Source organism: Paramisgurnus dabryanus, chromosome 4 (genome assembly GCF_030506205.2).
Source record: "Paramisgurnus dabryanus chromosome 4, PD_genome_1.1, whole genome shotgun sequence".
NCBI lineage: Eukaryota > Metazoa > Chordata > Actinopteri > Cypriniformes > Cobitidae > Paramisgurnus > Paramisgurnus dabryanus.
The window spans coordinates 29,086,429-29,104,833 of record NC_133340.1 but is presented as its reverse complement, the minus strand read 5'-3'; the positions used below and the strand labels follow the sequence as shown (position 1 = coordinate 29,104,833).

General features: G+C 37.7%; 1 protein-coding gene across 4 annotated transcripts in view; it reads right to left on the bottom strand.

Moving 5' to 3' along the window:
- runx1 (RUNX family transcription factor 1) overlaps positions 1-8,831 on the bottom strand; it is a 49,605-nt gene extending 40,774 nt beyond the window's left edge. The window contains exons 1-2 of one of the 4 annotated variants that reach the window (XM_065254106.2): positions 8,492-8,831; positions 8,231-8,389 (exon numbers count right to left, since the gene is read on the bottom strand). In XM_065254106.2, the coding sequence (XP_065110178.1) occupies positions 8,231-8,389; positions 8,492-8,570 (238 nt within the window). In that variant the 5' untranslated portion in view covers positions 8,571-8,831. The remainder of the gene's footprint in view (positions 1-8,230; positions 8,390-8,491) is intronic. The other 3 variants (XM_065254105.2, XM_065254104.2, XM_065254107.2) reach the window with 3 other exon arrangements.
- Positions 8,832-18,405: the final 9,574 nt, after the last annotated feature.

Here is an 18,405-nt window from a genome sequence, read left to right as displayed (position 1 = left end):
AAATTATGATGGAACCTGAATGCATTGCTTCTTTATGCCTTGTGCCAGACATGCAAAAACACTTGTTTATAATCATATAATAAAAAAAATGCAATACACAAAGTACTCTCAATATAACAATAAATAGGCTTTATATATATATGACCTAAGACGTCAGACTAAGAAAATAGTCTGCTTTTTTGGTTTCCTGTGTCATCCTGCAAGTTCCCCTCCATCCAAACGATTGTAGTTGCTGTTTCATTTTTTTATTGTAATATTTCTTGGATTTGTTTTGTGATGGTCCTGTAAAATACGATGTTATGTTTCTTGCAATCCTTTTCATTTATTATTTGGCTGTTTTCACCATGAAATAGACTATTTGTGCATGGTGACAAATGGAAAATCCAGGCATGGATTAAAAAAGGATCATGACATAACCTAGACGCGCTGTCACCTACTGTCACAGTAATACTCCATTTCTGATTTTACTGTTGTTTGCACTATTGTGTGGCAGCGTCTTTACTTACTGTATATTAAATTATCTTTATTTTAGGCCGTTTGATGACCGTTAATCATGGGGGGATACATTTTGGCTCCACGGGGGCAGAGATATAAAGACTCAGGGGGATAATCCCTCCATCTCCCCTAGCAAATCGCACCCTGGACATCAGTTTGTTTAGTTTGAGTAAGTGTATGACTGATGTAGTTTTGTTGTCTTTGTACATGCATGTGTCTACAGTAACACTGTCTGAATGAGAGCTCTGGTTAGGCTACTTTGCATGTGGGTAGAGAATTGTGGCTAGTCGGGCAGCCACAGTCTCCGCTCCGTCACCACAGAGGTTTGTTTCACTGAAACCTCACACAGACTCGCCAACACATACAAACACTCAACAAAGAAATTTCAGGAGCACATGCATGTGCACGCCTCGGGTCATTCTGATGAAATCTATATATTGATATACTAGGTTAGATAACTAACTAACTAACGAAACGTACAGCTATTTTTTTGTGAAGCCTAACAAAATTATATGCTTCTTTATATTGCACATGCAGCTTTACAACAAAATCAATCAAATACATTAACTTTTAAAATTTTAGTTTGTTTGGTTCACTTGAAATTCAGTGTAGTAACTTGATTATGATTAACTCAACTTAAAGCATCTTTAAGTAATTTAAAAAGCTGGTTTCAAACAATCCTGGATATTAAACGTGAAGATCGTTTGCAGTTCACGGTTGCACCGGGGTTTTGCACATATCCTGTGCACATGAAACACGACAGGAGAGAAAGTAGACGTTCTTCGTGCACCTTGCAAAAGCAGCAACTTCCTGTCAGGGCCTTAAAGCGAAGCCCGATTCCGCTTTCTCAAACGACATGTGGGGCCTGAGGTGTTAAAAGAGAGACTCACAGTGAAACAGTTATTTTCAACAACAGCGAGTAGCTGTTGACTCACAGGAAAAGCGGGTGTGGGGGGTTAATAATGAAGGAGAACACAGAAGAACTTCGAGTTCCTGACCTCTTATCTGCACCAACAAAACCTCTCTGTGGTTTCTGAGCGTACACATCCAAGCCGAGGAGGTGTCTCTGTTTCTCTTAACGCGCGTGTTATGAAACGCTCCGTCTCTCACATTATTTTACATGCCTTGGAGACTGAAAGCTGATTTCCATAAGGAAATTTGCCCGGCAAGTGACTAAAAAAAGTCTGAGGTGGAGGATCAGACGGTTGGACGTTTACAAAATGGTTCGTTCGGCAATACAGCACCGCTGTGTCGCTGGCTTTCGACCCGATCGATGGCTGACCAATCAGTGGCTGATTTAATGCAATGCGGTCAACCAATCAATGTCTGTCCTCCATATAATTATTAAAATGAAACTGGAGTGTGTTCACACCAAAACAAACATCCCTGGAGAAATATACTTAAACTTTTTACAATTATTATTCAGAAATGACATCATCAAACATTCATCTAGGGCTGATGCAATAAAAATTAAGTTTTTCACTGATCAATTTGCATTAGTAGGACGCTTTAATATCTTTATATCTTTTTTATTGTTTGCCCAAAACCAAAATGGAGTTAAATCTGATTTTATAAGCATACATGAACCAAACATGAAGCCATAAATGTCAAAATTATAACAAATAATTCCTTTAGTATTCAAAATGTGGATTTACTACTATGGCTGTGTATCGACATGAATCTGGCAATACGATACGTTAGCGATGTTTGGATGCGATACGGCGCTGTGAGCAAGGTGGTATATTTGGATATTTCTTATTTTGGGAATAGAATGGGATGTAATTTTAAAATCTATGAAAATCTCTTATTAAAAAACAAAACGTTTTACAGGTAAAACAAACAACACCAAATGATGCCCACTTAACCATCAGCATCTAACTTCAGTTTCTTCCATCGGTTCTCAAACATCTTTATCTCCACCGAGTCGCTTCATTTTCCAGGGGTGGTGCCACTCGAAACTTTCGCAGCGTGGTTGTGTCAGACACGGGTTCAATAGCTAGCGGCCTGCCTGCCTGTCTACCAGACATGGAGCTCGATATTACCAGGGCCAAACTCTCCAGGCTCTGTGTAAAAAGAGCGCTGTAAAAAAATCTATTTCGGCGAGGACAGGAAACTCAATATAAGCCTCGGCAATGAGCTGCAAGACGATCGGTCCTGCAAAATTCTGATATTAAGAGATCAGCATTTCACATTGGAACATATTGCTCTTTAATACATATCAGGTATTGCACTGGGATGAAATCTCCAAAAAGGCCCTTCAGGAAGGTGCTGGGAATAGCCGGATTATTTTACAACAAACGAGGTGCCAGTGCACTCAGCTTCTTGACTGTTTTTGCAGAGCTACTTGAAGAAATATAAATTACTTGGGTGAGATTTCATAAAATAATTTATGTTATTTGTTGAAGGTTCCACTCGAACCACATTCCCATAATTCCGGATACGAACGCCGCCCCTATCCGCACCTTCTCCAAGTTCCGCTAAGCTCTTGAAATTCACCCCGACGACCAAAGGGACACAGGGGAGCGACGAGAGGAATTTATGACCCTATGTGAGTCCCTTTCTGAATCTACATGGACCAGGCGAAATGGCTTCCTTCTCAGGTGCCTGGGGATGTAGATAACTAAAATCAGCCATGGGCAGGCGTGAGGCCGCTGGGTCACAGACCGATGTTTGCAGGTCCATAGAGCAAAGACGACCCTTAAGAACCACCATAAATCCATCTCTGGTGATGACAAGAGCCAAAGGAGCACAAAAACAACCCAGTAAAGCTTTCAGCTCCAACCAACACTGGAAAGATATACGCAATACAACAAAACTTACCGAGCGCGTCTGTAAGAAGGAAACAGATGATGTTGAGGGTAAAAGTGGCTTCATTTGAAGATAAAGAGGTGAAGGGGCTCTCATGTGTGACATTCTCATTAGTCAGACGTGTTATATGGTAACTTTAACACCTCGAGACCCTTTACACAAGCATGCAATGTCACCCATGACCTTTGTGCAGCTAACACGCTCTACCAATTGAACTATTGAAACACTGTAGCTCAATTTTATAAATGGCCTGGTGTAAATATAACTGTAAGCATTTGTAGGACAAAAACACAAAGCTTTCTACAAATTTATGCAGACTCAAATGTCAAGAGTAGATCATCTAGTGTTGGTCGATATTCACCATAATGGTGAGACCGTCCCATCGCCAGCCTGTCAGACCTAAGATCAGCATTGGGAATCTCTTTTGCTAATTTAAAAGACATCTATATTTTGCTATTATGTTCTAGTTTTTGTTGCAAATTGAGACTTTTGGGGTATCTTATGTCTAGAATTAGTCAAGGAGGTTGTATGGTTCATCACTTTCTATTCTGAAAGTTTGACCAATTGTGCATGATGACATGTGTGACAAATGCATACAGGTTTTAGTCTATTTATTATCAAAGTATTTGTTATTTAGGGGGTGGTAAAAAATTGCATTGCAGGGTGATTTGAGGTTTGCCCCTAAATTTTCAGCTTGCCCTCCTAATTTTTAGTGCTAAAAGTAATAAACGTTAGCCTGGATTTATGATTTAAATAAAGTATATGTTTATCCAATTTAAAGCATATAATTTCAATTATTTAAATGACATGTCCTGTTCTACGTTTTTAAGTATGGTGACACTATCTGTTCTAAAGATATCGCTTTACATCAGTTGTGTGGTGTGTATAGGTGTTAAGGTCTATGCCCTTTAGTAAATTATTATTTAAAGTAACAACATTCAACGATTTTCGCAAATGACTTGAATTGTGTGACACAATTGAAAATATTTAACTCAAACAGTTTTTTTGTTTAGTTTTTTAGTTTAGTTTTTTAGAACCCATGTACAAAACCATGCTTGTATCCCCATGCGTCCGCTCACATACATTAACCTGTAGCTTTCCTCGAAACAAAAAGAAATGCAAATAGGACTGCAACAAACATTCATATTTGATTTTAAAATATACATGCAAATGTGCCGGAGCAAAAACAACTGCAGACAAAGTAGAAACTGTGAGATGCATTAAACACAGAAATACAATGACAACATGACACCATCATATTCAGACCTCTCGAATGATATGAAGATCTGTTTTGACTGTTGCTTATTCGATCAAATCATCCCATTGTCTGCAGTAACCGTTTTAAAATAAGTTTTGCACATTTTGTCACATTTAACATTTGTCACGAATGCTCTCATCTTTTCATCAAGTCTGAGTTAAAAAGAGACAATAATTAAATAATATCAAGCATATTTTATTTGTTACATATTTAATATAAAATTAGGCCTAATCATTGGTTGTTAAAACTAGAAATTTATGTATTTTTACATTTTACAATAACAATAACTATTTTGAGATATATATATATATATACCGTAACCATGATATACAATGACTCATGCTGGGAGAGGTTTTGGTAAAACCCACACACAAATTCACACACATCTCTTACACGGACATATGCACACACAAACCAATGCATAAAAACACGTACACATCTCTTACACACACACACATACATACATGCACACACTTTTAAAAAATATGCATGCAAGAAATCACACGTTTGCAGTTTTACTCAGGTAGTTTGCACACAGGTGCAAAACAAGCGGCTGTTAAACTTTGCTGTGATCTACATAAACAGACACGTCGTGTGGAGATGCACATCATTAGGAGGATGATGACGCCTGAATGTGGCCGTTGTTGTGACTTTCAGATGCTTCATCAGGTCTTGTTCACATGCGCTCAGAGCAAAACATGCATCGGGTGCGACTGATAAAACTTCCTGTGTTAACTGAAAGCGCTCATACGCATGTAAACGTATGTGTGCAAGAGAAAGAGAGAGAGGCTCAGGAAATTTAAACGACGTGTGGATGTCGTTCTCACTAACAAACAGATAAAAAGGTCACGCAACCTCATTAAAACAACTTCTCAAAAAGATCCCACGCTCCTGTTTGCAATTCAACACATGCATTTAAATGCATTAAAAAAAAAACATTTTCTAAGTGAAACCCGAATGATTTAATCCTTCCATTATAATGAAACACACGTAGAGAAAACTGAATGAGTTAAATACACCAGTTTATGTATTACTGGGTATTTCCATTCACCTTAGCCCACCGTCATTTCAGTACTAGAAACTTAATCATCATGTTTAGACCACAGGTGTATTAAAAATAACTTGAGAGCTTTAACATAGACTAAAAATGAGGGAAAGTTCAGAGCTCTGACTCAACGAACCAAAAATGAAACACATTTACAGTATATTTGTTGCTGCTGTAAAACCCTAATATTTATTTTATGTTTTTACCACTACATCACAATGGGTACAGAAAACGCGTCTTACTAGATCTCTTCCTTCTGGAAAATAATGTTTATAACACTAAAATGATCAATACATTATTGCCTTTCAATGGAAGGCTCAAAATGAAACTCAACTTCCACCCACAAACCAGGGCACAACCTAAAGTTACTTTTGATGCTCATTTCTGGCATATAAGCCATATTCATACACCTTATTGGACTTTGAAGGTATCCTACACTTTCATTAGGGCTGGGCAAAAAAATCGACTTTTCGATTAATCGTTTTTTTTAATGTGGTCGATTCAGAATCGATTCTCAAAGAGCAGAATCGATTTTTTTCTTTCATATTTATTTCTGCAAACATTGAACGAAAGATTAACGTAAATCGAATTACTAGTCTTCTTCACTAGATGTCACCCTATTTTTTGCTTTGCGCGAGGTTACCAAGGAGCGAGAGGCAAGCCTATCATTCATTAATTCAGTGCTTAAAATGGTGGTTTCAGGTGCTTCATCGATTTTAATAATTAATTACCCACTTGAAACCTGCTGTTCACTGTTCTTTTTATTAGTATAGTATTTGTTTTAATCTATATTTATTGAGTTGAATCGAGAATCGAGTATAAAAACTGCCCCGAGAACCGGAATCGAAAATTGAATCGAGAATCGAAATCGAATCGATTTGACAGCTTGTGAATCGAAATTGAATCGATCTGGAAAATCTGAATCGATACCCAGCCCTAACTTTCATAAAAAAGACACCCTGATAATTTAATCCCCAAGTTTTTCAAAATGTTGATGTCTTTCTTTGTTCAGTCGAGAAGAAATTAAGTTTTTTGAGGAAAACATTCCAGGATGTTTCTCAATTTAATCGACTTTATTGGACCCCAACAGTTTAACATTTTAATGCAGTCTTCAACGCAAAGGGCTCTAAACAATCCCAAAAGAGGGATAAGGATCTTAGCTAGCGAAAGATAGTCATTTTCGTTATGAAAAAAAAAGCACTTTTTAACAACAACTTCTCGTCTTGCCCTAGCCGTGTGACGTGCAGTGCGACCTTTTGTATTACGTAATCACGTCGAAAGGTCACGCATGATGTATGCGAAACTACCGCTCCAGTGTTTAGAAAGAGGACCGTTTAGACGTTGTTGTATGTGGAATGATATTAATTAATGTCAGTTTATTGTTTAAAATGGTCCACAAGTGTACATTTAACATATGTAACATGTGACCTTTCGACGTGATTACAAATTACGTAAGGTCACACGACTAGTGCAAGACGAGAAGTTGTGGTTTAAAAATACTTATTTTTTACTTGCAGAAAATGTCGATCGTTTCGCTAGATAAGACCCTTAGTCGTCGGTTGGGAATGTTTAGAGTCTTGAAGCTGCGTTGATACTGTGAACTGTTGGGGTCCAATAAAGTCTATTAAATTGAGAATAATCATTGAATGTTTTCCTTAAAAGCTTAATTTCTTCTCGACTGAACAAATAAAGACATAAACATCTTGGATGACGTGGGGGTGACTATTGGGATTATTGGAATTTTATTTTTATGAAAGTAAAATATTCCATTAAGATTTCATGTTAGTACCTCAGAAGTAAATACTGGTAATAAAGAGTGCATATGAGTACATCAAATGTACATACTGGTACCAGATATATACACGTCTGTACAAGTTTTTGATTGCCCCAGTGACATCTTGGGACCATTTTTCAGACAGTTTAGAAATGCATATGACAAGAGAACTGAAATGCAATCTTAAGATTGTGTAAAGCAACATACATCATGAACTTCAACTTCAAACCTGCCAATGCATAACTTCAACAATCCATCGGCTAAAAACACTGCATAAAATTCAGCATCCAAACATCTTGAGTTTATTAGATTATGTGGATTCATTTCTTGATCTTCTCATCTTTAAACTCGACCCAACAACCACCATGATTTACACAGCAAGCCAAAGTCTTCCAACATCATCTCAAAACCATCAAAGCAATATTTTGGTGTATAAGTTAAAAAAACATCTCCAAAATCAACGTTCCATCTCTAACCTGACGTTATCTTCGGCGGACACAATGCACGGTTCAAATAATGTTCTCAAACTAACACTTAATGGTTGACTGTATCAACAAGGAAACACCACAAAGTCCACAGGCAGCGACGCGCTGGGTCCACTACACACTGGCTGGTTGAATGAGGTTAACCAGTGGAGTGCTCACTAACCCACAGCCCTGTGGTTTTCAGATTCAGCCACAAGATTTCAGTACTTCAGTGACACTGCAAACAAGAACTTGACTGTCGTCACACTGTGTAAACAACAGCATCGATTCACCGAGCATGGAGATAAGAGCTCGGCTCTTGCTTCCTCGTAGCATTCTTATGAAAGCGACTCAAAAAAAGAGCCGTGAAGACCTCGGATACTCACCTCTGGCGAAGCAAGACTGGTAGGATGAGAAGCTTTCAAAGATGCTGTTTGAGGCCATCACGATCGACTGCTTCTCCAACGCCGAGCCCTCCTCTTCGGCTGAATCCAACACCTCCAACTTGATTTGCTCCCTAATTTTGAAAGGCTCCCTGCTTTGCCCTGCAAAGACCAAAAATACGATCATGACACACGCCACGTGCACAACAGCGGCCACAACGTTTAGCTCAAATCAAACCCGAAAGCCCAACACACAGTACACACCCACACCCTGGAACCCATGGTCACCCTGTGTCGGTCCAGTGATGTTGGCAGGGCGGTTCTGTCCTTGGGCTCTGTGCATGGCTGACAGACAGGGAAGATTGCGATCGGCGGTCAGTCTGTGGTTGACTGATGCTTACCCTGCGCAAAAGAGAAGCAGCACGAATGCGTCGCTGTGGTTTTTTTGGCAATTTGGCTGATTCACACTCTGACATCAACACGTAGTGTCATCGCCCTCCCTCCCCTCTCGCAGTCTCAGCGTCTATCTTTATCTCGCTCTCCTCTAGTACTGCCTGGAGAGCGGTGACCGGTTGCAGACTTGGTTTGTGGTCGGGGCGGCCCACAGAATGCCGCTCCAGAGCCAGACAACAAGTTTAACTGTTCCCACAATTGCAAAAAAATCTAAAAGGGGCCAACCGCCATTGGGCCGTGGAGGTCACGTGCTCCGGCAAATTTCATTCTGACTGTTTCTGCAGAGGTTTTGTTCTGCGTTATCTGGCATTTGGACTCGATCAAACTCCACCTGTCCACATTTGCTTGAAAGGAGGAAACAGTTGTGGTCGGTTTCAATTGTACGAGCGAGAAGCGGGGAGAGGAGAGCAGAGGGGGATTGAGAGCGAGGACGCAGCAGTGTTTAACAGTTGAACAGCATGTGCATGTTTGTCGCAGTTCATGTACGTGAGAGAAAGGCAGAGTTGCGCTGCATAAGTTCAAGCATGCAAATCTGTATGCGGGAGATACAATTAGTTCAGTGTCTCAAATGCTATAAAGGTGGAAAAATTTACATGCTGAGATATCAAACTCATCTGCTGGAGAGAGACAGAGAGAGAAATTTACTGACGATAAGCATTTAAAATATAGCACGTATTTGGACACTTAAGCCACTTAAAAATGTATGAACATCACTGCATTGGATAAATATAACAAAATATTACAATTTTGGCTCAGGAAAGTGTTGTTACTAAAGAAATACTGCTTACGACTTTTGTACAAGATAGATGAAGTATAAAAAAAATCTTTTTTAACATATTTAGTGTGAACAATTTTATGCACATTATTTTTATATATTTTATCTAAAATTTATTGAGAAGTAAATTAATTGCACTGAATATTTTCCTTGTGCAAACAAAATGCAAACAACGATCGCGTTACCTGCATGAAATCATACATCATTATGTGTTTAACTTCATAATTGCAGGCCTTCTCAATTACGGTCTCACCTGCCGGTAATAAGGGCATTACATTACACGTCCAAGCGGTCCATGATATCACACAAGAGCCTGGTCCATCCCGAAGCGGAGTGCGACAATACGGACGCCTCATTTTGTCCAAAAAAACATCGCGTTCAACTGACGCTGAACCCCCTCAAGCCCCTATTATCTCATAGCCACACCTGCGTCCACCTTCAGCTTAGATGGCCCAAATTGGCACATGTACACCTGCACCACGCCTCCAGCACATGCCGAACACACCCACACCTGTGTCCTTATTCTCTTCTGAACCGTTTGGACGGGAGGCTTGGGGCCGGTGGGAGGAGTGCTTTAGGTGGTATCGGCGTGCACGACCACCTGCTTCCACTTCCAACCTGGAGTCGGATTTCAGCCCAACATCCAGACACGCTTCTTCACACATGCCTTATAATGATTCAACAGCGGTGGTGTAGTAGTATGGATTCCCAACAACAAGAAAAGGTTTTAAAGAGTGAAACCTTAAAAAATGTTCTAATGGCCCAAAAAGCCACAACAATGGCACTGCCTGAAACGCAACTTTTTAATGCCGAAATGGTAAATTGATACTTTTGAGATCACTTTATGGATTTCATTTAGGAATCTATCCATGGTTCTGTGAGCTAGAGAGCTGATGTACAGTACAAGTAAAAATGGTAAGATAGTGTAGGAGGAGAGGTCTATCAGTTATTTATTTATTTTATGTGATGTCTGGGACACACAGCTGTTCCGAAGACACGATTCCTGCTGGGTTCCCACGGCAACACATCGTGCTGCATCCTGGAATTGCATATCCTCATCCTTGAGAAAAATACTCCAGGTCTCATTGGACGACGACACTCCAGAACATTTATTTTGTCCATCCGTGATGATGTAATTTATAGAAAGCATCTGAAAACTGTATTTGAAAGTCATAAACATGTTCAGGTCACATTTTCAAACATGGAAAGAATAATAATATTTTGAGAGAATTACACCAACTATCAAAAATTATACTATGTATATATAAATAACATATATAATACAATTCGATGAACTGTGAAGCCATAAGATCTGAGATTTTGGGGTTAACACCTGCAGTCCCATTAAAAAACTCATCTCATTAATATTTATTCTCCAACAAAGCAATGTAATTAAATAACTTATTACTTATATTAGGATATTTTAATTAATTTAAAAAAGCTAATTCAGATGTTTATCCTCATTGTATGGAAAACAATATGTTAGCTATAAAATCATTGTTAAAAAAAAGTTAAGAATCTAAATAAATTCCTTTATTCTTATTGGCCCTCATTTATCAATATTACATGGAAACAAGCGTACGTACATCCAAGCAAAAAAAGTAATTTTTCCGCCAATTTATTAAACTTTTGTATGGGCCAAGTCGGTCACACGAATGAAGGCGTTGATAAATGTGACGCTGAAAAAATTTATTACACCCATATAAATGAAGCCTCTCACCTAGAGTTTACATTAAAAACGTAACAGGCCACGCAGAGGAATGTCTCCATGGATATTGACCTTTGACCTTTCAAGTTCAAATGAAATAGCTTAAAAAGCAAAATCAAAGGAAGTCAGGAAACTGCAGTTTGGAGCAAGATCACAAAAAATTATTAGATTTTTATTTATTTATTATAAATAAAGCCGTAGTTCACTGACAAGCTGGACCATATCGCACACATATCGCAAATGATACATCAGCGATAATTGCCCCAATTGTCAGTGAACTACGGCTTTGTGTAGTAAATGCCGCTCCATCTGAAAGCAGCTGATGGCGATTTACTACTAATCAAGGAACCGGCATTACTGACATGCGTATGACAATCACATGCAAATTATCGCGCATCCCTACTTAACGCTAAATCCATTGTACAGTATGTCACAAATTGTCTCATTTGTTTCTGTTTCTACTTCTTTTGAAGAAAAGCACCCAAAACATCATTGATGCTTAAATGAAACAACAGGGAAATCTCCTTAGATATTAAAAAGCAATCTCTGAGCAAAACCTCTGGGGTTTAAAAATTTGATGCCAGACAACATTTTCCCTCTCAAAACCAGAAATAACTTCTGGATTAAATAACATAAAACATATTTAGTAACATCAAAACATTTACTGGGATAGTTAATGAAAATAAATAAAAATAACCCCATGATTTAATCACCATCAAGCCATCCGGGTACAGTACAGTACGATCATCTTTTCTGAACACAATAGGAGTTATTTTAGAAAATGTCCTGGCTGTTCCAAGCTTTATAATGGTAGTAAATGGTGCTTCAGATTTTGAAGCCCAAAAAAGTAATGCACACGGCTCCAAGGGGTTAATAAAGGCCTTCTGAGGGGAATTGATGCATTTTGCAATAAAAATTTTCACATTTAAAACTTTATAAACTATCATAACTAACTTCCATTAATGGTCAAGGCTTGGGGTGAGTAAATCATGGGGTAATTTTTGGGTGAACTATCCCTTTAATGTGTTAAGTAACATAAAAAGTGCAACATTCCAGACATTGTTTCCAGGTTGACGTGGGAAATATCCTAAATCCAAGTTGTCTGGAACGCAACATGAGATAATAATGATCTGTACACTCCCAATACATTTCTTTCTGAAGCATTGAAAAAATCCAGGGAGTTCAACCACATGTCAGAAGTAAAAGTTACATTTACTAGAGAACCTGGCAAACGGGCAATTAGCCTATCACAATGAAAGTGCGTTGTCAGGACGTTGCTATGGTGTTCTGTATGGTTGGGATTGACACGGTTACGATACTGTACGTGGTTACTAGGGTAATGTTTTATGTGATTGCTAAATTCTTCTTGATTCACTTCAGCACATTGCAATATTCTCAGTGGTTGGCACGAAATAATCTCTAAAACATTAACCAGTTCAGTTGCTATCTGGTGAAATGACCTGCCAGGACTAAACAACTAATTTTAATCAGCGGAAGTGAGTATAAAACATCTCTCTTACCCTGTATCTTCATTTGTCCCTGCAAGAGCAACTTTAAGTCACTTTCAAGCCCATCGGTTCTTTAACGGTCCGAATATTACCATCAATTTCTGATGTGACAGAAATCCGCTTTGCCAGAGCGCCGTCGTCAATCCCACAATCCACCTCGACAGCGCGACGCTCGCTGACGCGCCTGAGGAAAAGTTTAAAGTTGATTGACGAACGCCTGAGCCGTGTACTTTACCGCGACTGCCAGTCCGGACAGATCGCCGGTTCAATTCCTAAACTATTCAATGAATGTGATCGGTTCTAGGAAGGAAACTACCGAACTAGAGATTCGAATCAATCAGAAATGAGTTCGACTGATTCAATTGAACCGACACAATGAACGGTGAATAACGCTGCCATCACAGACTGCCTTTTTATAGCCTATATCATTCAGATTTATAAACTTGCAATATACCGTAATGCACATCTAAAATAAATTGTTTATTGACGATTTAATACAAATATTACATTTGACAATATAAAGGTGCTGTGAATATAAAATCCTAATTGTACTCACAAAAATTGTTAAATTAATTAAATAATATAAAATAATATGTTTAGATGTAAATAGCAAAAATAATTAAAATTGTAGGCTACGTCGTTCACAGGGTTAAATAATCAGAAAACAGATAACAAGCAATGTATCTAAAATTTAAATAAAATAAAAAATAGGGAAACAAATACTTAACTAAACCCAGCACTTCATGAACTTGATGTGTACAAAATCATTTATATAGTACGTTCTTGCCCCGTTGCTCAATGTCTCAAGTCTTTAGTTTTTTTTTTATTATTATTATTTAAGTCTTAAGGTTTGCCATATACTCAAACTGGCATATCTGAATTTATTTTGAGACATCGTTGAGATCTAAAAGTCTAAGGAGACAAATGTAAGATTTATTAAACTGAACAGAAACATCTGATAACATTCTGAGAGTCTTGAACCAAACCTGCTTTTTATTAAAAACAACTGAAATGTCTGTTGTGATTTCCAGCACGGGAGTGATGGAGGCGTTGTGTAGGAATGAAGAGGGGGAAGATGATGACACCTGCTGACATCTCAATGCTGAGGACGATGAGTCAGGAGACAAACAGCATCCCAGACAGACTGAACAGCAAACTGTGAGAATTCCCCTCCTGTCCGAACTCTGCTGCTGTCAATCCAACACCCGAAAAACACTCATTTCATTCTCTCAATACAAGCTGTTAGATTTATGCTTATTATAAAAAAACATCTGTCAGTGGACATAAAAAACTATTTGGCCACTTAGTCACATAAAAAATATCAGATAACAAAATATAAAATAGGCAAGAAAGATAACGCAAGCACACTTATCAAGCAAAACATTTAAAAACAAAATGTTACTTAGATATAAAAATATTTAATAAGTGTTCAAAATAAAGATTAAAACTATTGTGACACTCACTGATTGTCAGAATTGAGTGTAACATGTTCATCATTAAACGACTTAAACTCATTAGTTAAATTCTTCAGCATCATTTAGACATTTTGTTCTATACTTTATCTGTGACTTTTTAAGAAGTGCCTGAAAATAAAATTAGATATACTGTAATGTTGCATAATCAGATATTTCTGAAATGCACTCCTATCTGAAAAGGACTGACAGATTTAAAGGGGACATATCATGAAAATCTGACTTTTTCCATGTTTAAGTGCTATAATTGGGATCCCAGTGCTTCTATCAACCTAAAAAATGTGAAACAGATCAACCCACTAACTTAGTTTTGGTAAACCATTCTCTGCAAACATGTGAAAAAATGCCCATTGAAATGTGGCTCCCCTTGTGATGTCAGAACGGGATCTTATTATAATAATACCACCCCTTAATCTGCACTATCCAACCATGGCACTGCCATTTAGTGCAGAGAGAGAAAAATTAAAGTTTCAATTTCAACAAACCACCCATGATCAGTATTTGCATTCAATCAGCTCATTTGCATTTTAAAAGACACACCCTAAAACGGCACATTTTTGCTCACACATACAAAGTGTCAAGTTTAATATAAGAAATTATCTATCTGATATTTTGAGCTAAAACATAATATGTACTCTGGGGACACCAAAGATTTATTTTACATCTTAAAAAAGTCTTGTGAAATTTCCCCTTTAATTTTCACTGTTGCTGTGAGTTGTAAAAATTCAAATCAATGTGCTTTAAACATTAAACTGTGTGCAGAAGAAAGTCTCAGACAATAACTTTTTATTGTTTTGTGTAGTTTGGTTCTTTTGGTCCGGGCAAAAAAATTAAACAATTTATGAAGTCCTTACCGTTGCTTACCGTTCATACTGGCATTTTATCAGAGAACCTAAAGATAACAAACCGTAATGCATAACGATAATGTCACCACCCTTTGGTCGTCTTTGATGATGAATTTTATGAGAAAGAACTCCGATCATCCACAACAACAATCCTGCATGCTGACGTAAACATGAATATTTGTATGAGTCTTTCTATGGAGGTATTATTAACAGCTCAGAGCAAAACATTTTATTAACTTTTTAAACATTTTATTAAAAAGCATTCTGCATTTTTTGATGGACCAAATGTTAATGAGTCGCTTTACGTCTCCGTTCCTCCACGTTTGCCCTCTGCTCATTTTGTTTATACACCGCTCATCCTGCTGTGAAATCAGGGTCTTGTGATTTGACATACTGGTTTTGGTTGGTTGCGCTGTCTCTGGTCCAAATGTGTTCACATATCAGTCCAACCACACCAGAGTTTGTTTGGAAGCAGACTGAGACCCATCTTTTTAGTTCGCTTATTTAGTGCACATCAGAGTTTCAATCAAACCAAATATGTCAAGTATGAACACGCCCTAAATGGAGTCTTGTCTATCAACTTTTACTCAAATGTTTCTCCTAAATTCCTTTAAAAAATGAGATCTTATTATGGATTTGTCTTTTTTATATGTTTGAGCAAACATGAGGGCAGAGATGAAGTGCATGTCTCTCCTGTGTGAAGTACTACAGTAATATTCATAACTGTCGTTGTTTGGCACGCGGCCCGGCAGCCGGTGAAATGTGAAACCAGGTGAAGCAACAGGAGAAGTTGAAGTCTGTGCTTTGTGTTTGTTACAAAGAGAATAGCATCGCTTTGATCTCCAAAGCTGCTATTAAAACACACAGAGACTCACAATCCATGAGCCAATGAGATCCCAGGAGAGAAGAAGCAGCGTCACCAATGTAAGCAAACACACAGACAGAGTAAACCCAAATTGTCTATGGTCAAATCAATGTTAAATTACACTAACTCGCCGTTGGGTCAAATATAAACTGGGTTCATTTATGGCTGGATTTGTCCCTTTATCGGCCCAATGCATGCTAGGTTGAAAATACCCCAACATTTTTGGGATGGTTTTATTAGATAAGACATGCTTCACCAAGCACAATGATGTATGTGAAGATTTCTTTCGATGTATTTATTTGATGTATCATTAGTATAAATGTCAGGTCTGATTTTTTTCATCAGTTTAATTCATCAGTGCATGTTATTTCAATAAAATCACCATAAAATCTTACTTTTTACAATGTGCTCATCATCTAGATGTTTTATTGTCTCTTAAAAGGCTATTCTCTAATGTCATCAAAGCCTTTCATTTTATTTTTAAGCCCCTGTCCTCCAATCAGTTCCCCTTGCACACTTTTTTTTGTTGTTGTTGAGCTGATTCATGAATTATGTCACATCAGTACATCTGTCTTTTACAGAAGGTCAAACATTGAATTGTGTTTCAAACACAGATTCATACCTCCCATATGCTGTCACACTCACCAAGACAAGTGTGCACAGACGTGTGTGTTACAGTATGCATACTAACTGCCATTTGCTGATGATGATGTCGACGATGAGCAACCATTGAACCATCCTGAAGCTCGAAGGAGAACAGATGTGTGTGATGAGACACTGACATTCAGATCCAATAGAGATGAAGATAAATCTTCATGGTCTTTCAATCTTCATCATATTCTTTTTTTTTGCCATTTTGCAGTTATTTTGATAGATAGTAATCTAATGAAAAATTACAGGGTGGAGGGGTACGGGATTGGCAAAGGACCTCGAGCCGGGATTGGAACTCAGGTCGCCGAAAGTGCATCTGCACCATATTCCCACTACACCATCGTCTGCGACTTCATCATCATCTCCGACTTAAAAATATACACAAAATCTATTAAAAAATGTCTGCACTGTAGTAAATATGAAGCATATTTGTCAAATCAGCATATTAAAAAATAAACAATTTCAATTTGATTTTATAAGTTATGTCAACTTCATGCCAAAACTTAAGAGAGTAGGTTCAATTGACTTGCAAAACTTTTTCTTGCTGAATTTTTACAGTGTAACATTTCACCCCAAAGTCAAGACAAAGAAATAAAAATAAAGGTTTGGTCTGATGCAGTAATCATCAGTTACTGTATTCACAATAAAGCACAGTCTCTCGTATCTAATACATCATTGGAGCATCATGCAGTAAACTTCTTATTATGAATATTAATAATAATGCACTGAGAAAGGTGCTGTCTGATAGAAATCTGTAGAAAACCTTCAAAAAGGTACATTTAAGGACAGAGAGCCGGATGATTTTGTGTGTATGTGTGTCAAGTTTTGCTTACATTTTGCCTACAGTACATAAAACAACAGAAGGCGGTGGAAAGTCCCCACCAAGACAAGAAAAGCAAACATGTGTGTGTGCGTGCATGTGTGTGTGTGTGTGTGTGTGTGTGTGTGTGTGTCAGTGGGTGTTTTGACTGTGATTATCTGTGTAAAAATGCTGTTAACGTCCGCATGAAAGCGTGTATAGATGAGCGATCTATGAGTTTCCTGACAGCAGAAACTGAATAGAGACGTTTACAGACAGATGTGAATATTTTCACACTCATGTCTCATCATTCCAGTAAATGTAGTTAACAGACTCACCCTTCACTCCCCACCAAAACACACACAGCCTCGAAAAACATGACTTCACCTTCAGAGGAACGCTCCTGTTAGTGATAAATAAGAAAAGTCCCAAAAATATCATGCTTATTTTGGACCTGGACTGTAATAGCAAGGTATTTTTTCATACCTGTTCACAGTTTGGACAGAGTGGATGGAAAAGTTTTTCATGACCTTTAAATGTTTTCATTTAGTTCACCCAAAAAATGAATTCTGTCATAATTTTCTCATCCTCGTTTTGTTCTTAACCTGTTTGAAATTTTTTTTTTCTGATTAACACATAAAGATTTTAATAAATAATGGTAAACACACAGCTGATTGTAACTTTCATAGTAGGAAAACAAAAATTATTGAAGTATTTTGATTAATGATGAAGAAGATGTTTTGATGAATGATGGTAAGCACACCGTTTATCAAAATATATTTGTGTTCATCAGAGTAAAAAAAATCATACAGATTTAGAGCAACATGAGAAAATGATGACATATAATGTGAACTAAACCTTAAATGTGTGTAAATAAAAAATAAATAATTTGTGTGTAGACGGTTTCATCGGACACACGTGCGGTGACGGGGATTACGCCAATTGGGTTGTAATTTATCCTATGCTGGGTTGTTTTAACCCATTGTTGGGTCAAATATAACATTTTCTGGATAAATTATCCCAACAGCTGGGCTCGTCCTTTTTGACCCAATGCTGGGTTGAAAATAACGAGTGTTATCTCTCAAGTCAGTTCATATGAATA